Source organism: Trichoplusia ni, chromosome 7 (assembly GCF_003590095.1).
Source record: "Trichoplusia ni isolate ovarian cell line Hi5 chromosome 7, tn1, whole genome shotgun sequence".
In the NCBI taxonomy this organism is placed as follows: Eukaryota; Metazoa; Arthropoda; class Insecta; order Lepidoptera; family Noctuidae; genus Trichoplusia; species Trichoplusia ni.
The window spans coordinates 4,969,916-4,994,070 of record NC_039484.1 but is presented as its reverse complement, the minus strand read 5'-3'; the positions used below and the strand labels follow the sequence as shown (position 1 = coordinate 4,994,070).

The window sequence follows — 24,155 nt, the reverse complement described above, 5'->3', positions numbered from 1 at the left end:
AAGTAGCATCGCCAACATTACCGAGCTAAAAACATAGGTATATACACCTATCGTAAATAAACACAAAATCATATTACGGCATTCCACATTTGAACTTGAGTAATTTTAGTACACCAATAAAAATAAAAATAATTTAAGTTCCTTTGTTTCAAGAATGTACCGATTACGAAGTAACATTTGCATCAAAATAATAATAATAAAAGTATTAATAGTTTATGTTTCTTTTATTTTAATTATTGTCGCGCTAGGTCTACATTAGACTTGAAAGAGAATAAAATGACTGATTTTGTGAAAATGATTTACTTTGGAAAAAATATATTATTGCTCTGCCAAAAACCTTAAGATAAATAGCGTGATGATTTTTGAGTAAATTTATGACCGTGCTGCCAACTACTCAATGGGGTGAAAATACACTTCATAATTGTATTACACGATGTTACGGGTGAGTCCAAAAATTTAAAACTTTACTGCTCATGCCCCCTGCATAGTAGCGTTATGGTTTTTGTATATTTGTTGTATCATGTGTACGATAAGGCTCATGCAAAATTTGAACGAAATATATTCAGTAGTTTATGAGATAATTTGATATTTGTGTATAGATATAAAAGGCTCCTGCTCACCCCCTGTAACGAAAAGCGAGATAATAAGTAAAAAGTATGTTGACCGGACCTTTTCTTGATATTCTCTGAAAATATGAATCAAATCTATCCAGTACTTTCCGAGATCTTTCCGGACATACATACAGACAAACAGACAAACAGACAAACAGACAAACAGACAAAAATTCTAAAAATCATATTTTCGGCATTGGAATCGTTCATAGACCACCCTCCAATTATTCTTTTTTTAAAATATTCAATGTACAGTTTTCACTTTTCTACAATTTTATTATATGTAATATAGATTAAAACATAAATGTTTGGAATACAGTGAAGCAATTCAACGTCTACCGAAATATAAACTGACCGTATAAGGGTATCGTATTTCGTTACGTTACGATAACGTTGTACGACGTTTTCGATCTTGCCGTGTAGTAACATATTAAATACCAGACTGATTTGATTTGATAGCCTTATAGTATGAATTTTAGACATTTTAGACTATCAAGTTAAAGGTTATAAGTTAGAATCCCAGCAAGAACCTAAGACTTTCAGAACTATCTGCGCACACAGTGACATCCACTATTAAAAACCTCGAGAAAACTTCGTGAGGAAACCAACACACCTGAGGATTTGTCTTGGAAGTTTTGAGCCACATCAGAAGCCAACGTTCAGCTCAAACTGTGACACCAGGTACTACACCAATAATATGAGTAGAAGAAGCTCAGAAATTTGTCGAAGAAGCAACTCATTGGCTGGATGATGAGTCTTTCTTCAAGAACACAGTAAATGTAATATTTTAAGAACTAAATTTCTTACGTTATCTTGATGATGAGGAATCACTGTGATTACCTAAACGGAGTATTTTGATACAACTACATAATATGCAGGTAGAGGCTTATCAAGAAGTGTAAGTCGTGGGACCTCGCCTTCACGGTGCGTAATAAATACCGTGGGATTCTCACGATGAACGTACCAGTACAGACCACCAAATAGCAGACACAGCGGTAGACGAATCTCGATCTTATTGCTTGGTTGTTAAAGTTTAGTTAAGAACTAGGTTGCGGGGGCTGTGTGGTTGATTGTACGTTATTGTCTTTGTTTTTATAACTGCCTACATATTTGGATAATCGCTCATTTTTTTGTGGAGGTTGCTGTGACTCGTGGAATTTCCTGGTCTCTATAATTATGAAGTTCTGATAAAGTTACGAGTATTACCTATTGACTGGTGATTGTAACGTTTAGAAGTTTGATGTCTCATCTTTTAATTACTTATTTTATATAGACAAATGTGTAAAATCTAAGGATTTAGTATCAACCTGAGAAGATGTGGGAGATACTGAGAATATAATATTCACACAATATAGCGACAAAGGATACAAAGCTTGTAGTGTTGGTACTAGATAATTTATAAACATACTTACATAATTACGTTTTTAAATAAGTAAATATTTAGTAAGAGTACAACAAGACAGAACATACGATAGTGCTCATCTTGTAGAGGATTGTCCTGGGTGGGAATTGAACAAGCGACCTTCGGTATAGCAGTCAGGGACACTGACCACCAGACACTTGTTTTGCCCAATTTTATGTGCCCTTTATCTCTGTTTTGTTTATCATTTGTTTCCCTTTATCATCGTTTTCTGTTCTGGGATGTAGGTTAATTATAAATAAGACGCCCTAATTCACAAAGAAACTTGACAAGATAGTTTTCTCCTTCTATAAAAACAAGGAAAACCGATTCGCTACTAGTAAGGCATGCAGCTTGTAGCATAACGAATCGTGGGGAATTCCCACTCCCGATGAGAAAGACCGGTTGGTTCACAAAACAAAGATGAAGAAGGCTCAAATGGATTCTCGTTGACAGTAATGAGAAAATTTTAAATTTTAAATGCTTATTTCGTTATATCTACTTTTCTATTGAAAATGATAGAGACGGCTTGTGTTTGACGGTTCAGTATTAATTTGTATTGATGTTTTTATGTTTTTTATTTCGATAAATAATAATTCTTTTCATATTTATAAGTTGTCGGCAAGCTTATAAAGCATTGGAATTCCTGTTAGGTCTTTTATATTTTTTAACCCAACGTCAATGTAATTTCTCAATGCTTTTCATATTGGAACTTCTGATCTTTTTAATGTTAGATATAATATTTTGCGCTTGAGTGAGATCGATGCGTAATGATCCACCGGCATGTTAATGTTTTTCTAAATTATAGAACCAGTTCCGTTTTTACTATGATATACTCGTGTTGTAAAGTTTATCGAACTTGATATTTTCTGTTAGTACTTTGAGTTACAGGCAAACTGTTAGGACCTTGCCTGTAGTTATGAACTATTATAGCAAGAGTATTGTCGCCATGCATATACATATAGCGGCTTATGCACACACATATATGACTTCAACTTCAAACCGGCTTCGGAATAGACGAAATCTATACTTCTATACTAATATATAAAGCCGAAGAGTTTGTTTGTTTGAACGCGCTAATCTCAGGAACTGCTCGTTCAAATTGAAAAATTATTTTTGTGTTTAATAGACTATTTATCGAGGAAGGTTTTAGGCTATAAACCATCACGCTGTGGCTAATAGGAGCGAAGATACAATTCTAACCACGGGGACGAAGTCGCGGGCAACAGCTAATATTATTATAATTTTACCGTAAGCTGGTTTTTCTGGTTTTTATTTGACTTATTAAGATACCGTTGGCGATACCGCAGGGTCAGACAAGATGGTAATAAAATTTGATTAGAGATTGCTGCGTCAACATCGACCAATGTCGTCGATATCAATGCCCAAAGCATAGCCAAATCGATTGCTTTTTTCTGGTTCTGGTATTTCAATGGGTTTAGCCGTTTTTAGTTAAACCTGTCCTCGCGCAATCCCTATCTGTTCTGGTTAACTCTACTTCTATCAACTCGGAACTAATAATGAATGTAGCTATTTTGATTTATAGCACCTCAATGATAAATATGGCGGTTTTTATGTCTTTGGGTAGCGTGAACGGGAAATCCCTCAAGGATTTTAATAATTATTAATTTTTAAATTTAAAAAGGTACCTACTTGTAGCTTGCGGAACATCATAGAATTATTACTATGTATATATGTGTTGTTTTTAAGTGGATACCCTACGTAATCGTAAAAAACATGTTAGGAAAAACGGTTTGATGATAATATGATTAATTTATGTGATAAACTCAATAATTATGTAAAACTTGTTCAGCGTGGTCTCGTAATAATTTCACAACTTTAAAAAGGTGTTATATTGAAAGTTATTTATTTAAAGGAGGCTGACGAGAACAATTTTTTGAAGGTCAATGACTTAATTAATAGAAAATACGCTGAGTTGCATAATTCAGAAGATTAAACGACGAATTCATAACGATTGCTTTAAAAAAGTGTAAATATTTGACATAGAATATTTATTTAATACTCTTTAATGGCATGTCTCAAATCATTTACCATACATAAATTGTTACAAATTAGATCAATAAAATTCCTCGAAGGTGCTAATGAGTTAATAGTGCATGACTCACTATAAAACTGTTTGATATTTGAATTAATTTTCGTAAATGTTAGATCAAGGTAACACGAACCGTGATCAATTGAGATTGATTTGACCGGTCTTTTCGCTGTTAATTAAAATGTGCCTCCAGTATTTAATGTATTTTAAAAAGAGGGGTCCTATAAGTTTGGCGTGTCTGTCTATACACCGTGATTTTTTAGTCGTCTTACAAAAGCGGCCCAGACATGTATCTAATGACTACAACACGTTCATAATAAAAAATAGGTATTTATGAGATTTGAATAAATTTAAAATGCAATTTTTATTCAATATTATGATGCAACTCGTAGTTTTTTAGAAACACAGCTCTGTTGCGAGCGCGGCGGCGTTTTTATCATTTTTAAGAGTATATTTCAGATTTATCTTGTTTAATTTTTCTTCGTACTTATTATCTTATTTGATGATAAAAAAATAATAATCGCGCCTAGGGGTATTTTACGTCGGATACATGAACTGGGCTCCTTTTGTAAAACGACTAAAAAATCACCGTGTATTTTTGACAGTTGCATTATAGCTCGCGGACGGATTGAGCGATTTCAATTAAGTTTGTTTTGTAATAAAGGTGGATTATGTGCGACTGTTCTTAGGCGTCTTTGATAAAAATAAGTCGTGCCCTTTAAATGTTGAGGATGATGACGGTTGTGACGGTTTTACTGTTGAAAGACCTTACTAAAGTTCATTGAAGTTTTCAAAACTTTATGCTTACTTATTTATCATAATTTCTTTATTTTGCAACAGCATTTCATGGGCGTTCAAACATGAGTGAATAAATCAATAAATCACCATCCCGCCGTTATCTCAAGTACCTATTCCCAAGCTACAAGTATGGCGGTTTCATCTGTCAATTTTAAGAGAATACATTTCAAACGACTAATTTTACAACAGACAAGCAGACGTCCATCAAAACAGAATCATTACCTACAGAATTCTACATACATACTTAGGCAATTTATTAGTAAAACGAGACAGAAAAAATCAAGGTTATCTAAATGATTGGCAACACGCGAACATTAAGAGATCCGTTTAATATAATTGGTATCAATTACTATGTGCATAATATTAATCATACTCTAATTAAAGCCGACATAACATGATTACGTGAAGTATGATGTATTCAATGAGCCCGATTATCTGTACAAATATTATAAAGAGATTAAGTTTGTGAGATTGTGCGATTTTTCGCTTAAAAAAACGCATCTGTTCTTGTGTGTTTCTAGGCCATAGGTAGATATATAATTCCAAAATAGGTGTGCGTTAAGTATTTTATATGTAAAAAGGTGTTCCCCGCCTAGTGTAATTATTGCACCGTTTTAAAACCGAAAAACAGAATATTTTATAAAAAAAAACCTATTTTAGATAGTACTGCCCATGTGCTTGTTATGTAGGTACTGTAAGTAGTTTATTAGAGGCCGAAAGGCATTAAATACTAAAAAAACATAGTAAATATTTATTTTAACTTATTTAATATGCGTGATAAATCCCTAAAACACTTTAACCTTACAGTAATGTGACAAGGATATATTACATTGATAAGTATCTTAATTGTGTTAACTGCCTGACATAGGCACTTGTCGGTGTGTGAGTGTGAAGAGTATTTATTTATGAAATGAATCTAAGTTTACAGTAGACCATGATCTTTATTTAATCATTCAAGAGACAAACTACCTAGTGATACTACCAAAAAGACGTAAGACGAGAATACGGCAAAAAATCTGTGCTTCTGAATGAAACAGGCATCGAAATTAAAATCGCCTTATTATTTCGGAAGCTGTGATGCTACAGACATGACACGGCATCTTATAAACCCCCTCTTTTTGCCATTGTTGGTTAAAATCGCATCCTGACATAAATATGCAGATAAAAGAGATAAACCGGGTGTGATTTGCATTTTTACGTGTTAAAGTGTGTTAACTTTTCCATTACCTTATGTTATATTCGTATAAAATTGTGTGAAGAATGCAAGCTACCGCTGCGGGGGAAAGGTCTCTCTTCTCTGCTTCCATTTATTCCGATCTAGAGCTAACAAGATATAGTTTAGAGAGAAAAAAACGAGCTCGTCCCGCCAGACTCCGCGTTAGGTCTCATATAATTAATACAAAAGTGAAAAAAAAACAGCCATTAATTTAACGTGTCAATAACACATCACAATTATTTACGTTCAACTTTTGTTTTAACCAGCAATAACTTTACGTAACGTCTCGTTTTAGCGCGAAACACGTATCAAGACATCCATTACCCAAATTTTTACGCAACTCTTTTACTTTCAATCGTAAAATCGAATAAAACTACTTTCTAACTGTTTACTGCACTCTTTAATATGTTTTTCAGCTACATACATTTAAGCTGGTGAAACTGTGTGCAAAACTTAGTTGATAGATGAATAACACTAGCCTCCAAATATCTTTCTGCTTTGTGCAGTTGTTAAGTTGCAGTTTGTTATTTTGTATGGGGCCATGTAAAGGAAAGATTTTGAGCATTGATCACTACGGTAGTTCACTGCGGTTGCCGATTCCAGTATTTGTCATCCAGATTTCCTGTGTTTACCTTCACTCTTTGTGAGTGACGTTTTAGAATTATTACAAAGAAAGCACAAATAACTTGAAAAATAAAAATGTGCTTTGCCTGCATCGACACTGCACCTCTTGCTAACAAGTCCATACATAGGACCAGAGAGCCACCCTTATTTTTACGGTACGCCAACTTAAGTCAAAGAGTACAATTGATATCTCAAATAACGATTTCTTCAAGACAATCTTTCGACGGTCAAGAAAGGTATAAATGTACAATAATATCTTCCAAAACACTCGTGAATGCCTCTCAGGAAACATAATATTAAGTATGTGTTGATCCATAAAACTGGTTCTGTCGCAATCAATTATAATAACATGCACGTTGAAGCATGGTGTCAAGGTGTTATTGAGTGTACGATGACCTGCCATCGATTTTATTAGCTAACAACATCGGGTTTAACACCGCCGTTCTCTTAAGTAATATTATTGCATTTCCACTGGCAAACGGTGATGGAAAACATCGTGAGGAAACCTGGATTCCAAATATTAGAATCTGAAATAACCAACCCGTAGAGAGCTAGCTTGGTGATGAATGCTCAAAACCTTTCCTATACGGAGTGAAATCTTTAATTCTGTAAGTAGGATATATATCATTACTTTTACATGTCTTTTTTTAGAACGCTGGAGTCGACATTACCTATCTGACTACCCTGAGGAGAAATTGTCTAAACAAAGTCAGGGATCTGTCGTCAGGATAACCCCGCCTTACCAAAAAAAGGGGTCGCAGTTTCTTTTAAAGTTTAAACTTTAAAGTGTATAAACTCATGCAGGGTATATCTTTGCATTGGCCCTTTGAGAGGAGAGACTATAATAAACCTTATTCAAAAAACCACATACCCACAATGATTAGACACTTATTTAATAAACAACTCAGTCTTATTTATACCGTTAAACAAACTACAAATAGCTTCACACGTTACTCTTTTTAGCGAGACCATAAACGCGTCATTGCGTCAGGTAACGTGATATCTTCTTTGACACGTCGGGACTATGTCATAATTTTTCGATTGCATGTAACTGTGACTGTGCGTAAATATTGCCCAAATAGGCTGACATACGTGCTAATCATTTAGTCAAAGTATTTTATTACGTCTGTTTAAAGTATAGGACCGTTGGAAGTTCTGTGTTCTAAGTCGTTATGTTAGTTACATGATATTGTTTGTTTCACCAAGTAGTGATGACCAGTTCTGTTTTAGGGTATTTTATCCAAAGGACTTAAATTTAGCCTTATTAATAATGCTCTACTGTCTGTCTATCTGGGCGGCTGTCCGTCAATTCGTTTGTCATGACATGAACCGTGATAGCTAGACAGTTAAAATTTCATCAGATGTTCTCTGCGCCATAATAACAAATAATAAACGTGGAGATTAAGCAGTTTGTATAAAAAGATAAAAACTCTTTATAGTTATAATAATCTTTTAATTGAGTACTGAATTAACTGCCATTAACACTATAATTATTATCTTTTTAATAACTATTAAATAAACATGAGCTAATCAATGAATAAATTACGCAATAAGCCTAAATCGCGATATTTAAAAAAGTCAAACAAAAAACGGCCTACAAAGAAATATATCCACAATTCTGTTAAAATTCTTCGAAGAAAATAACCCCAATACATACATTAAAGGTGTTATAGGACCTTAAGAATCAGGGCGACCCGAATTCGTGTGTTAATTATTCGTAAGTAACGAGTATTATCGGCCCTTTAGAATAGGTTTCTTGGCCTACATAGGTAAAAGCCCTTACAGGTCACGCGATTGATAAGGGCTTATAATTAATGACTCACAAATTACGTCGCTAACAAAAGCAGTCAATTGGACTAAAAGAATTAACATAAGCGCAAAGGCCTATAAAGGTTATGGAGTTATTATGTCTAATTACTATTAGAATTCATTATCGAATATCTCCGAATAATCCCTGACACAAAACCAATGTCAGCAAGGCAGACCCAGACGGAGATGGCGGAATGAAGTGGATTCATTCTTACCGAAATGGTCACCTGAATGAAGAAGAGTTTGGAGGCATATGGCAAGCAGTGTAATATCCAGGCTAGTAAATAAGAATAAGCTTGATTAATCCAATCACATCCACTGTAGTCCACTAAAGAGCTTTAAGGACCTGAGCAATCTAAGCGACGAGACAAACCAGTTTTGACGATCCGTCTATTTAAGAAAACATTTATTAAATCACCAATTAGGGTCATCAATCACATAACACATTCGATATTTCAGTCATTAATAATTAAGTCTCGAAATCGATGTCCGGTAAACCAAGATCAATATCTACTTCATCTAAACAAACTCCAAACAAGACTAGTCTATATCAGAGCAACGTTAATTAAAACTTAGTTTACCCACAATAACCTTGCCACAAGCAATGTCAGATATGACGTTGAACGAATGCGTGTGAAACAATGTTCAGTTGTATACTTATGTTGTTTATTGCTTCCGAGTTTACATAAAATATTTGTATATAAAACACATTAGCGTGGCTTGATGTTGAGAAATAACACCCTTTAAGAAATAACGTTGGAATAATCATTTTCAATGCAGAAGGATTTTTGCCCGTTCGAAAGGCAGTTTTTATTGATATACAGGTTAAGATTGAGTGAATTTATGAGCAAATGTAAATGAAAACAACTGCCTAATTTGAAAATTCGATTAGGTGTATCTATAGAGGGTGAACAAGAACGCGACCTTTATAAAGGAAAATTTGGAACTAATTCACCAAATCCATCCCAGTTTTTTTTAGGCATCGTCATCATTCTGGGCATCACGACTCTGGTGGGTAAATGAGTCTCATAATAGATCAGATTGAAGTGACACCTTCAAAGTAATCAATTACTTGCAAAAACCTGAACAAATTCAAACAAAAAGCGATGTCATTTGTTCTTTCGTTATTTTTTGGTCAGAAGGCAGTCTAGGTATAATAAATAGGCTAAAATTTGTACCTACATACAATAACGTTAAGGACACCAAAGTCAGTGAGAGGTGAAAAAAGAAGGATTGTATAGTACTACTGAGCAAAACTTTAAGGAAGTTTTTTCATGTTTAATGGGACCAAATGACCTCATGATCACTTAAATGAAATAGAATCAACAAAATTGATTCAACCAGTACGGAGTTGTAGAAGTTAGAAGTTAACCACCGCTCTACGCCTTATTATGCGCTGTCACGCTACCCCAACCACAATAATATCACTTTAAAATGTGGCGGTATCCTCCTAACCCTCAATTGTAAGCAGTTACTTCAATCACGCCTTTTAATAGTTAGTAATCAATCCCTGGAAACAAAGAACCTTGAAATCCGCAATCGGAAACTGTCAAACTACGTAATTATTTCTTATGCAGGAAGTGACATTGTCGTCGATTACGAAGTTCCGATCCGAGACGGAATGTAAAACATTTGAGGTCAACTGGTCTGCGCCTAGAGATTGCGGCTAACCGAATATTTGTAGGCTGTTGGGCAATTATGAACTATAAGTATCTTTGAAGTAGTATAGTCCTTATTGAAATCATGCGGACTTTCAATGTTTGGGAATGAAATTATTCTTCGAAAAGCAACATGTCTTTTCACTTAGTTTCTATCAGCTTTGGCAATAAGACGCAACATCATCATCCTAGCCTTTTCGTCTTCCAGTCTCACCGTATGCAGCTAATTATCAATATTCTACAGGGAGCGACTGCCTATCTGACCTCCTTTTAACCCCCTTTTAAACCAGGATATTCTCCAGGTACCTTACTGCTCGCATTTTAATCTACATTCATAGTATTGTTTCTTTAACATAAAGGATTCGCAATTACATCTAAGTCACCATAACCTGATGACGTCACCGCGATACAGAATTCCCTTCACCGCTCACTGACCTTACCTCCTCACGTATGACAGAATGTTGTCCTCTGTCCCTTTCTAACACGCTCCATTTATATATTTCCATCTCTTCCTAAGATGGACGTGGTGATAGACCTCGTTTTAATGTAGAATAACTTAGCAGTTAGTAATTGAAAGGATGTGAATTATGACCACCAAGATTACATTTAAGGTTGACATGGATATGTTGAAATATGTAGGCATGACAATTCTTGTACAACTTGTAGACAATCTACTTAAAGCCACCATTGTACAAACCCAGATAAGTGTATCCACAGGAGTCTTTGAAAACTGAATTCCAGTGTCAGAAAATTGGTTGGCTTGTAAACTTGGATCCAACAACGGTCTCAAAAACGACGAATATTAAATTGTTGCCCTGTTGTGTTCATCAAGTATGATGTTACAAATATCACTTATGAACAAGGCTAGGTTTCTCGTCGTTCTTTGAATACATGGGAAACTGAATTAAATTCATTTCATTTTTTTTGCACTTCGACTGCCTAAAGGATGTTTGTTTCATGTTTGTTATCTCAGAATTTCGGACTGGATGCACCGATTTTGTTTATCCATATTCATTTTGTCCCATGAATTCATCAAGTGTAGTTCAATAGTTTTTTATTCGTAGTCGGTTGTACCTTTCTGTTGTTTTAAAATGATATTATATTTTAACACTATTTGTTTCAGAAGCACAATGTTGCCGAGGAAAAGAAATGCGGTGATATTCAGCGTGCTATTGGTGTTGTTGGCGCAGAGAACTGAACAATATGGGTCCGGGGCCCCTTCAACGGTGAGAAAAAGTTTATTTTGAAAATTGGCATGCTACTTGAAAACCTTGCGATAATTTCACAGGCACACGAAAAAATCTTCTTGTGTGGTAAACCTAGTGATGTTTTTTTAAGAGATTTAATATTCCTTACAAAATTTATTTATTAGTCGGACAAAAAAGACGCAAAACTCGTAATGAAAATTAGACATTTTCTTTAAACGACTCCCGCGCTATTTTTTTAATCTGTACGTCTCTTGGTGTCACAAACATTCAAGTCACGTGCACAAAGACAGACTCAGAATAAGAGCAAGCACTTGTGGGTTACACAAATGCTTGTACTGTACGGGAATGCACGGATGGTGACGGTCTGGCATGATGACCACTCAGCTATCCGTGTACTCGAACATCCACTCCACTTTGATCCACCGTTAACTAAAACCTTTTTCTCCACAGGCCTGCACCGACCAGCTACCGCGACACGAGTCGATTGCCCCCCAATCCTCCACTCCTCCGTATCTGATCCTCACATCATCAGCTCAAGTGAGGCAGGGTGACACGATCCAGGTGACTGTCGGGAGCCCGGCCGGCGCTCCCCTGCCGATCGGCGGGTTTATCATGCAGGCGAGACAAATACAGGTTAGCTCTAGACTGTTTTAATTAGCAGTAATTATGTAATTTTTGGTGTGTAACTTGTGGTTAGTCCCCTAGACTGCAATACCGGAGATTATGGGTGCGATTCCCACCCATACACATACATAATTGGTATGTATTTAGAAATGTATAAGTATATTTATCAGTTGTTATAATATTTATAAAAAGAGTTTTTTTTGTGTTTTTTTGCCACAACCTTGTCCTTGCCCATGTTGATTTTGGGATGCTTGGATGTTTTTTTATTGCTGTTGTGTGATTCATGATTACAGATTTAGTAGATAAAGACACGGCCGACTTTTGACAAACAATTTTATAAATGCCTAATGCTTAAATCCTATCTATGATTATAAAAAGTCTCGTCGCCAAAGGCTTTGAAATCCATTTTCCATGATCAAAAACAAAATAACTAAACAACCAACAGATAAAAAGTCTAAATTATCAAAGACAAAGAAGGCTAGAGCCTTCCATTCATAAAAAAATATATCAATCTGTCATTAAAAAAACTTTAATGTAAAAACCTACTACACCGTAGTACTATACCAAAAAATCTAGTTACCATATTCAATGGACTAGCAAAACAGGTTTGACAGACATGTGGTCTTACTTGACCCGCATCTGATGATCTAGATTGTCAAAACCGTCTACCACTGCATCTTAAAGTAAGATGGAGTTACAATAGAGCAAGACAACGCTACACACGGCATATATCGGCATCTCGCTTTCACAAATGTAGGAGGCAAGGTTTAGGTGTTCTGAATGTTAAGTGACTTGTCTTGACCATTGTGTCGAGAGTGTTACTTAATATGGGTTCATAATATGTAGCGAAATGCCTTAGTAGTTAAGTTGTTTTAGTGTTTATTATCTCGCATATACTATACAACTTGTTTAAGCTAATATCGCTTTTGTGCTTAAACGAAAAAACTAAAGATCTCCTTTTCTTATGATCCGGAATTTTATTACTAAGGCTCGGTAAGGGGAGAGCTAGACAGTTGAACTAAAAAAAACGAGGTTACGCAACGGTACGGTGCGGTCGGTTATTGGTACGGTCATAAATTGGATGGGTGACCAGCTTTTTTGCCCATTTTTTCCAAACCATGGCTAGAGTCCGACTAGCACTTGACCCGGTTTTCATCTTCTATTAACTATTGTTTAAGTCCGATTCTAGATTCAGTGGAAAATGGTTTCTTTCACCGTAATAAATATAATTTAACTATAATAAAATGCTTAATCTCGTGTATGAGACCACCCACATTGTATTATTACAGTAACAAGTGTTGGCGTGTTTCACTCTGCAATTACAACGCGGCAACGCTTTCATTTTTACTATTTAGTAACATGATACACAGACGTTTGCATGTTTAAGAACATATTCTAACATTAAAGTAACTTAGATTATGAATATATTTTTAATTCCTTTTAGTAATTTTAAAATGCAGCTGATTTTAATTGCACACGCTACAATTCGAAAATGAACCCACGGGAATCCATTAATCTTTATCATGAACTACATGCGTGCCAATTTCCGAGTCAAACAATTCCAAACATCCAAGTCAATCCATCAATTCTTTGTGTAGGACTACTACCATCTAACTAAACAAACAGCAATATCTTATAACATCTAAGCAACATAATCCCAACAATAACAATGTACTCAAATAATTATTTATTTTTTTTTCTTTCTAGAACCCAGACATAATAGTAGGTAAGTTCGTGAGCGTGCCGGACCCGGCCACCACGCACATGACGACGTGCACCAACGAGAACGACACCGTCACCCACTCGTCACCAGCAGACAAGCCGGCCATGACCTTCCAGTGGCAGGCCCCAACTGACTTCCTTGGGGGAGTCGAGTTTAGGTAAATCTTTCAGTCTATTGTCCATAAGTATTAATATTACGATGTAGCAAACGCAAATGATGCGAAATGCAAACACCTCGCGTTTGCACTGGTGGCCTAGTGGTTTAGGTCACCACGCCAAACCTACTACTACGCGACGTGTCACGGGCTCGATCCCCGCTTAGGACAAATATTTTTGTGATCCACGAATGCTTGTCCTGAGTCTGGATGTCTTTGTGCATGTGAATTTTTGAATCCCCCGCGACACAAGGATCAAATTCCTTAACTTCCTTCCTTATAACATCAGAAATGCGGACAAGTTATAACATCAGAAACAGTGGCGTGCACAGAGATTTTAGTCAGGGTAGGCAAAAAGAAACGGCCAAGTGCGATTCTGATTCACGACTCTCACAGTTGGTACAAAATGTAATAAAAGGTTACCCATCAAATTCACGACCGTAACAAATGATGCTTAACCTCGATTTCTCGGTGATCTATGAAACTGTTTACTCTCTAAATAACTATCAACGTTCATGCCTACAGCCGAAAGACAGACGGACAGAAGGCCAGCCGGATTTAAAATGTTGTGCGGTAAACTTTGTAGTTACATACCTAGTGTACCTAGCCAATGTATTTGAATATTAAACTTTTACAGCTATCTTTTCGTCACATCATTTATCATTGAATCGCAGGTAGTCAATAACGTTCACATTTCTTTAAACTTTTTTCTATTGACAACATACCTATCGTAATATTGTAACCACGTACGTAAACACGAAAATAACCTTTCCGTTGAACAAAGTAGGTACCAAGCGGGAAACCAATAAATCGTGTTAAAAGGTACTAAATAGATATATTTCTGTATTTTTTTGTAAATAAGTTTAGATAAGTGAAATAATCTAAGTATAGTTTAAAATAAATGGATAGGGAAACAGAACAAGCGATTTCTCTGTATCTACGAGCAACTCGTTAGATTTAAATCATTATGTTTTCTACGTATTGTTTTGAACGATTGACTCACCTTTCTTAATTTATGAGATGTCTTGCGTAGAATTATATTGTTTTATATTAAATTTACGATTAACTGTACCTTTCGTTTGTATCAAATTCAAAAAAGGCGTACTGCGGCCTTTCGCGATCACTTGTTTTTTGTCACCGAAAGATAGTTTTAAAAACGCACCAGTTTTTATTTTCTGTACACACACACCACTAGAACAACTTTCACAGTTAAAAACTTCCATTATTTATAATAATTATACAATTATCAACGATAAAATCTCAAAGAGATGCGTTTACGAAACGAATCAAACAAACAATAATAATGGCGTCCAGGGTTACCCAATTTGAAAAAATACCCATATATTTTACTTAATATTACCCATTTACCCCAAAAAAGTTGAAAAAGAAAAACCCGAATAATCGCAAGGTTTACTTGTTCATTTGATAAAAGTAAAGTATTTAGAATAAAACAAAGAAACTTTATTATTTTGGTTAAAATCAATGAATAAAAAATCTGACGTCGTTGAAAAATGACAAAGAATATTTTTTAAATGAATAACAATGAAACACATTGGAGAAAAACTATAGTCGTAATTTTTAAATGCTAAAAATATAATGTAAAAATTCCATACTCCTTCTTAATTACCCACCTTAGAGGGTAAATCTTTTCAGTTGGGTGGTAACACTGATTTACGACAAAATTTCGCGGTTGTAATAAAAAGTCACTGCCTACAGTTGTGTTAGTGTGCGTAGTGTTGACGTAGTGTGTACAAATGATTACATCAACACACACAACAGTGTTTTTGTATGACTACGAGACTTTCACACGCACACATAAACACTCCACTGAATCAGTTAGACATTTAGTTTAAGTGTCTATACGCTTGGTGGCGCTAGCGCAGCGTTGTTAAGAATGCAAAAATGTTCGTAGTAGTGTACTAGTATAAATGACAGATGGCGTTGTTTTAAGTTTTAAACACTTCACTTATTTAATTGTTCTATAATTAGATTAATATATGTTATGTAAAAATAATTATTAATATTTTAAATAAAATATTATTGTGAATGTCTGTCTTAGATTCTCAGGGTAGGCAGTGTCTTTTTGTCTTTATGGACTGCACGCCACTGATCAGAAACAACTAATAATTTAAATATTCATTACAGGGCGACAGTAGCTCAAAGCTATGCGACTTTCTGGAAGAATGTGGAGTCCCCTCTCGTGGAAGTGGTAACACCTGATACGCCTGTGAACGCGCCAGCCGCCGCCGCGCCCGCCTCTACCCGAGCCCCTCCACCGCCACCTGTTATCATGGAGACCAAGGTAGGAATGAGCTAAAGACCACTCTGTTAGTCACCAACCCTTGACAAATGATATGACGCGAATGCTGAAAGAAACCTCGAATGTATTGTCAATGACAAAGTTAGCGCTGACACTTGTAAGATTTTAGACTATCAACGCATTTAGGGACTGACGCAGAACGAAATCTTAAACAAAACAATAAAACACTAAATAAACATACATTAATGAGGGTCGCTCCGTCAATTCAAATTTACTGGTTCATGTAGACTACATATCGAGTAGCCTGGACAAAAGGAGGCAAGTCGATGTTCTATACTTTGATTTCCGAAAAGCTTTCGACAGAGTTGACAACGATGTGCTTTTGACAAAGCTGGAAGCCATAGGTTTCTCGGTCGAGTTCTTCTCCGGCTACTTGCGCGATCGCAAGCAGTTTGTCAGACACGGTTGCTTTGAGTCTAAGCCTTACACCACCCGCTCGGGCGTGAGTCAAGGATCCATACTGGGGCCGCTTCTTTTCTTAATCATGATTAATGACTTGACCACAAGAGTTAAGTTTGCCAAATGCCTGTTATACGCCGATGACCTAAAATTGGTTGCTCAAATCAGAACGGACGAGGATTGCAAACTTCTACAGAGGGATATTGACGCTGTTTATGTGTGGAGCATGGTAAACAACCTACCTTTTAATATAGGCAAGTGCCACGTCATGACATACGGCAGGGGGTTGCGACCGATCCATTACAATTACAGATTGGGTGGTGAAGTATTATCTCGAGTCCCCAACGTAAAGGATCTGGGCGTGACTTTCGATCGATGTTTGACATTTAAAGACCACATTTCTTCCCTCGCGAAGGAATCCTTCAGGCGCCTGGGCTTTGTTTTGCGCAATGCTCGCGACTTTTGCAGTCCCAATGTCATCCGATTACTCTATACCACTCTGGTTCGAAGCAAGCTTGAGTCAAGTGCCTGTGTCTGGCACCCCTACACCGCTACTCAAACATTCATGATCGAAAAGGTGCAAAAAACCTTTCTGAGGTACTTTTTCAAAAGGTTATACAACTTTTTTCCCTTCATGTACCCAACTAACTATCTGCTAGGGATGTTAGGCTTTAACTCCTTGGAGGTAAGACGAGGCTTTGATCAGCTAATGGTAGCTTGTAAAACCTTACGGGGCCAAATCGACTGCCCAGAGCTCCACAGCCTTTTCTGCCGCCTATTCACCCCTGACAAATACATCGGTCGCCGTCAGAGCTGCAGGCACAATCTCTTCGCCCCACCGACATGCAAAACAGTCGCCAGAGCTGAATCTCCTATATGTCGTACTCTTAAGACGCTCAACGCCCTTCTGAATGCCAACCCTGAATTTGATGTGTTTGTGGATGAGTGGAGTAAAGTAATGCGTGTGTGTTTGGGGTTCTGTGAGAGAAAGTATGCAAGAGCGTCCACTGTTCCTTGTTAGTTAGATAATCATTAAAATGCTGTCGACTATATGTTTTTACTTTTGTTTTGTTTTGATTTAATGTTTCCATGTTAATTATTGTAATTGGTGTTGCACCGTTTTAATTAACTATAAATAAATAAATAAATAAATAAATTAATTTCCAGCCACGCCAAGAAGCTCGTCCCCTCGACATTATCTACCAGGGCTGTGCTGACACTAAACTCTGTTTCGGTGTCCCCCAAAACTGTATCGCAAAGGGGGACTGCAAGGCCATCGTAGCAGTATTCGTCGCTGGAGACGTATACACTTTCGAACTGCAAGCGAGTGACAACCCTAAATATGTTGCCGCCGGCCTGAGCTTAGACAACAAGATGGGAGATGATAGTGCAATGGAATGTGTAAGAAACGACAATGGGAGAATTAACCTGTTCACATCCTGGACTTACCCGAAGTCAGAACCTTATGTCAGTCGGTCTGACTCCCCTCAAGACATCGTCCAGTTGCTGGAGTCCTCAAATATAGATGGGAAACTGTATTGCAAGTTTAGAAGGGATGTGGTGTCCGTCGTTCAGGGACAGACCTTCGATTTAGCGAATAATATGTATAATTTGATGATTGTCGCTGGGAATTCGATGAAAGGTATGTATTGTCATGTTTTTTTGTTGTTATAATTATGTTCCTTTAGAATGTTATCGGGCGGAATCTTGTGATGCAATCTTTGAATTGTTTTCTTTCAATTTCAATTAACTAGTATTCGATTTAAAAGAACGGAAAAATTTGGTCATTTTGAATACCGTTAAATTTTACTTACACAAAACCTGAACTACATACACAAGGTTTTCCATACTAAATAATAAAAAGTACTTGAGAACAGGATTAAAGTATTGAAATGCTACCTGTTGCCAGCGGCAAAATAAAAAAATGAACTCTCGATAATTGTTAATTCACGTTATAATCTATCTGCGAACCAAATTTCGTCCAACTTCATGAAGGGTTTTTTTTGCATGAGAGAGTAAAAAACATCCATCCATGCATTGTAATACTTGACGAAGGTGCAGAATGCCATCAAATCATATAAATCCCCCAAATTACTTCACCATTAATCACAAACCTCCCCCCCCTCCAGACGCAGACCGCGTGGGCTTCCACGACGCAGCATACGAGGCGACGGGCGCCCCCCAGGCGCTGGCCAGCGTGGGCGCGGCGGCCGCCAGCTCCAAGCTGCTGCTGAAGCTGCACGGCTGCTGCATGCTGCTCGCCTGGCTCGGGACCGCCTCGCTAGGGATACTGCTGGCTAGGTATGTACACACCATCCTACCGTCTACGGCTATAAATACTGCCAAATCATCGGCCTAGCCTTTTTCCCAATTATGTTGGAGTCGGCTACCAGTCCAACCGGTTTCAGCTAAGTACCAGTGTTTTACAAGGAGTGACTGCCTATCTGACCCTCTCAACCCAGTTACCTGGGCAACACGATACCCCTTGGTTAGACTGGTTGTCAGACTTTTCAAGCTTCTGACTACCTGTAAAGACTGTCAAAGATGTAGGAATAATAGCCGGGACCCACAATTTAACGTGCCTTCCGAAAAATACTGCAACAATTGGAAGGATTCTTTGTGAAGGACCTTGTTCAAACCGGGCGGTCTATAAGCTGCTGTGAACGATTGTAGGCACAAATGCCGCTAATTTTGCAATATTAAGTAGGCTGGGACTAAGGTATATAATTCGCAAGCATTTAATAAGTGTCCATCTTTACCCTCTAGCACAGTGAAGTTCACAGTGTTTTGAACACCACTTTGGTAACGCTGCTGACAAACGGTAGATAATCCCGGTTATCGACACTTATACAAGCAATAATTATTAACATGGATTTTTTTAAATTTTCAGATACTTCAGACAGACGTGGGTCGGTAAAACTTTAGGAGGCAAGGATATTTGGTTCGCGGTAAGTATTTTTACTTAACTTGAAAGAACCAACTTAGTCCTGCGGTTTTCCATTAATTCCTAACCATAACGTGTTTTATCCAATATTTTTTAAGAACGAAAACAGACCCAATTTCGAATAAAAGCTACTGATCGAAATTTGATGAAGTTAATTATTTTAAATATTCCACGTTTAATGAAAAAAGAACCACCAAAATCCGAAGATTGAATTGAGAACCTTCCCCTTTTTGAAATCAGTTAAAAACCTCTACCATTGATCTCACTTTAACATCCCTTATAATTATTTCTCCATATATTCATCAACTTCCACCCCCACCTTCCAGTACCACCGCATCTTCATGGTCCTCACGTGGGTGCTGACGATGGCTGGCTTCATCCTGATCCTCATCGAGGTTGGCGGCTGGTCCACTACCGGCGACAACCCTCACGCCATCACAGGCATCGTTACCGTCATACTGTGCTTCATACAACCTATTGGTGAGTCTTGCGAAAGTACTGTTAACCGGCATTGCGAAGTTTTAAAAGATGTAATGAATTTTAAATATGTTTAGACATTGAGATCCAGGCCATAAATGTAATTATTAGCCATGCAATACATGATAACTCAGGTCTCCAAAAACTACGACAACAATAACTTGGATATTATCTCTTGTATTAATACTAGTCAACTTAGAGAATCCCAATTCCTAAACATCAGAGCTAAGATAAAAATTGTATTCTACGTGGAATACAAGTTAAATCTTAACACATAGGCTACAATTTTTGAGGTTTCTAATGTAAGGTCGTAAAAAACACATTTTTTGCGCTTACATTGCAAACGCTGACTGAATCCTACAAGATAGAAGGCAGATAGATAGATAGAAGGCAGGTATAAATTATAACATATCTTCTAACCACGCGGACGAAGTCGCGGGCAACAGCTAGTATTGAATAAAGCTTAATAGCACCAAATGTGAAATGATTGATTCATTAATAATTTATTACTGCATGCAGGTACTAGGTACAGATTGAATTATCCTTACTTGTTGTTCTACAGGAGCATTCTTCAGACCACACCCGGGCACCAGCAAGCGCCCGATCTTCAACTGGATGCACTGGCTCGGCGGTAACGCTGCTCACATACTCGGAAGTAAGTGTACTTAATTAAATAAGCATTTGTAGTGCAAAATGAAAATATTTTACTACTATAAGGACTTACTTAAATAGCCGATTGGTAACGGTCACCACGCAGAACTGCTGTTCGTGGCATGTTACGGGTTCGATCCCTGCGTATTCCAAGAAGTTTTGTGACTCACGAAAGCATGTTGTGGGTCTGGGTGTTTTTATAACCTACATGTGATGGTATGTGAAAACCCCGCTACACAAAAATTAAATTACTGAGCATTTTTTTAACTTTCTTTAGAATAACTGTCAGTATTCAATCGTTTTAAAAAAAATGTGTTTAAGGTATTTTTCGTTAAACAAAATAACACCAGATGCATACCCAGTTACAAACTGTCCGGGTAGTCATCCTTTAACATAGCCGTCTCTTTCTTCCTTAGAAACTTTCCGTCAAGTTTGGTATAACGGTTGTTTATTATTTCCAGTTGTGACCATCTTCCTAGCGGTATACCTGCAGAAGGCTGAGCTGCCATCATGGACTGTGTACATCCTGGCCGCCTTCGTGGCCTTCCACGTCGTCATGCACTTCGTGCTTTCTGTAAGTTATTACTTGACTGATAATAATAAAGTGAGTTATAAAAGTATTGTAAAACTGTTGATTGTTTTTGCTTTTTTTTGGTATCTAAGACAAGTAATGAATTATTGTTCAGTGAATTATGTATGAAATAAGGGCTACATCTATTTACCTCCACCAGAACTTTGGAGTTGTTTTAGAACCTCATGCAAAAAGAGGGGTGTTTGAAATGTGTCTCTCTATTTGTCTGTGGCACCATAGATTCCGAATGGATTAATCGATTTCAATTTGATTTCGATTTTGAGATTTTTTTTTCATTTTGAAAAGTCGTAGGGGGAGAGGGATAATTTTTTTTACCGTCGATACTTTTTAATTTTGTCTTGTTACTTGCACCAGCCCGTATTTACTTTCTCCATACAAGTCCTCTATACTAATAAACATATTTCTGTCCGTCAGCTAACAGTATGCGTGTCCGACGGCCGCATTTCCAACGGTCGTATCACATCGTTCCCCATGAAGGACATGTTGGGACATCCGCGACAACCCACCGCGCTCGACCGCAGTACTGACGCGCCGGTGAGAACATGCACACTACTTACTTTATACCGACTTAGTATTTGTTAAGAAATATGCCAAATTTATATACGTAACATATGCGCCTTATTTATATGCATAAAAATCTTCAGCTTCTGCAAGAAAGAAGCAATCTTTTTTTTGCCCTTGCATGATATAATACCAGCTAATGAGATCATAGATGAACCATGAGATAACGGCAAATCATCAATCATTGACTTGCGATCGCATCGCTGTCTTTATTCAAATTTATTAAGTAAAGACAGAAGTCCTCAAATGGATCACAAAATGTCTTCAACGTTTGTCCCTACACTGATAGGCACAGTGCTAATCCTATTCCTTGAAAGGGTAGACGAATCCTACGCTGCAAAAGAAGTCAAGCGATACTAAGCCTTATTGTAAATCTGATAACGTATAAAAATTCTATGACTTAAAACTTGCTGTTATCTAGTCCCACTGCAAAGCAAAATCCACCCTACTTAATAACAGATAAATCCCTTATTCCTTTAAAACTTAATAACACGTTCTTTTAATTTCCAGTTCTCAAGCTTCAGACGACTACTGCTGGGTATCTACACGCCTATCATCCTGCTATTCGCAATCGCCATGATCTGTCTCGTAGCACTAGCGCCCATCACAGAAGCGTATAACACTATCATGGGCTCCTAAACGTTGTATAAATGGTTGTAGTTGTAAAACCCCGTTATAAAAATATTTAATCAACTATTGATTGCGATGATGATATTTGAAAATTCATTGATAATACATAATCAATATTAGCTGTGTGTCAAAAACCCAGCTACAAATTCTCTTCAAAGTTAGTTTTTGCAGCTGGGAAATGACAAAATCATGACGGATATCTGTCTTTCATACAAGCGAGTTGCGACTAAAAGCCTATTTAGACGTTGCGAGAAGTATGGTACATTGTAAGTACCATACTTCTCGCTACTCGTACCATACCGTAAGTGTAAGTTGTAATACATTGCTGGCAATCACACGTAACCTTAGATCGCCGAGCTGCTTCGCTGTACAATGTATTGCATCCTCGCATGGGCCCTAAGAGGTGGACAAAACTAGTGAAACTAAGAGAAATCTTATAAATAAGTACCTAAAAAATGTTTTGTATAACAAGACAGTGTTAATCAAAATAGTGTTTGAATATCTTTATAAAAAGGGGCTAGCTTTAAGTGTTGCACGAATATTGTCAATTAGTATGTAAAGTTTGTGATGATCGACACTTGTTGAATTTATTTATGAATGCTGTATGTATTAAGTTGCAATTTTGAAGAGTTAAATCTGACCGGATCAGCGCTACAAAGAGCTTTTGAAGAACTGTGGGTCTACTCCTAACAAAATCAGTCTTTCAATTAAATTGAGATTGAATTGGTACCAGTGTCTTATAAAACATACATCAAGAATACTAATAGTACTAAGACTTCTTAACCTTCTTGTGGTTCGATAGTAGCATTTCAGGGCCGAATCAAAATCAAAAACAGGACCATACCTACTAGGTTCAAGAGTAACCCTGCTGGTGAGAGCTAAGCGCAGTGTGTTGCGCCATCTAGCTTTCACAATAGCAAGTCCTTCATTGTAACGCATAACTATACGCAAATCATATATAAAAGTTTGAGGTCTTATTTTAAACGTTCAAGTTGTAAAGATATGCTTAATTAAAAATAATCAGGGTAAGTAAATAAGCTTGTTGTGAACAAAATCAGAACAAAAAAAATTGAAGATAAATATTATGAATACGATAATCAGTTATGTCTGCATAACTTATTGTTTAACAAATGCAATTTTACATTAATTACAAGATATTAATATAACTTGACATTAAACATGAGACATTTCAATATTACAAGAACTTTTTGGTACTAACATGGTGCAATCCGTCCGTATTAATAAGTTTAAATACTTTAATCAATGTTACATTGGATGTTAGTCTTAAATAATTTAATCAGTAATGTAAGATAATAATGTAAATATAGTTTCAAGGAATTAAAAGTAATTTAAGAAAATTTCGTGTTTTATTTATAAAATAAATAAATAAATGCGGACAACATCACATACATTGTTCTGAACCCAAAGTAAGTTGCTGAAGCACTTGTGTTATGGAATTCAGATACAACGAAGGTACCACAAACACCCAGACCCGAGACAATGTAGAAATGGTAATTTTTACATTGACCCGACCGGGGATCGAACCCGGGACCTCAGAGCTAGCGACACCTTGAAACCGGTGCGTACGCCACTCGACCACGGAGGTCGTCATATTTATATGTTATATCTCATTTACTACCTGTAGATATAGCAATGATACCTAAATAGTTTCTAAGTATTCCACGCACAGAAGACCGCTATCGA

At 36.8% G+C, this 24,155-nt stretch overlaps 1 protein-coding gene across 2 annotated transcripts in view; it reads left to right on the top strand.

Moving 5' to 3' along the window:
* Window positions 1–23,809, top strand: part of LOC113495714 (putative ferric-chelate reductase 1 homolog) — a 42,455-nt gene extending 18,646 nt beyond the window's left edge. The window contains exons 2-13 of one of the 2 annotated variants that reach the window (XM_026874612.1): window positions 11,295–11,394; window positions 11,827–12,009; window positions 13,708–13,880; window positions 16,023–16,179; window positions 17,764–18,238; window positions 18,726–18,897; window positions 19,487–19,544; window positions 19,867–20,020; window positions 20,580–20,672; window positions 21,130–21,242; window positions 21,675–21,794; window positions 22,332–23,809. In XM_026874612.1, coding sequence (XP_026730413.1) covers window positions 11,299–11,394; window positions 11,827–12,009; window positions 13,708–13,880; window positions 16,023–16,179; window positions 17,764–18,238; window positions 18,726–18,897; window positions 19,487–19,544; window positions 19,867–20,020; window positions 20,580–20,672; window positions 21,130–21,242; window positions 21,675–21,794; window positions 22,332–22,460 — 1,923 coding nt within the window. In that variant the 5' untranslated portion in view covers window positions 11,295–11,298 and the 3' untranslated portion in view covers window positions 22,461–23,809. Of the gene's footprint in view, window positions 1–11,291; window positions 11,395–11,826; window positions 12,010–13,707; window positions 13,881–16,022; window positions 16,180–17,763; window positions 18,239–18,725; window positions 18,898–19,486; window positions 19,545–19,866; window positions 20,021–20,579; window positions 20,673–21,129; window positions 21,243–21,674; window positions 21,795–22,331 lie in introns of both variants that reach the window. The other variant, XM_026874611.1, reaches the window with a different exon arrangement.
* The last annotated feature ends 346 nt before the right edge of the window (window positions 23,810–24,155 follow it).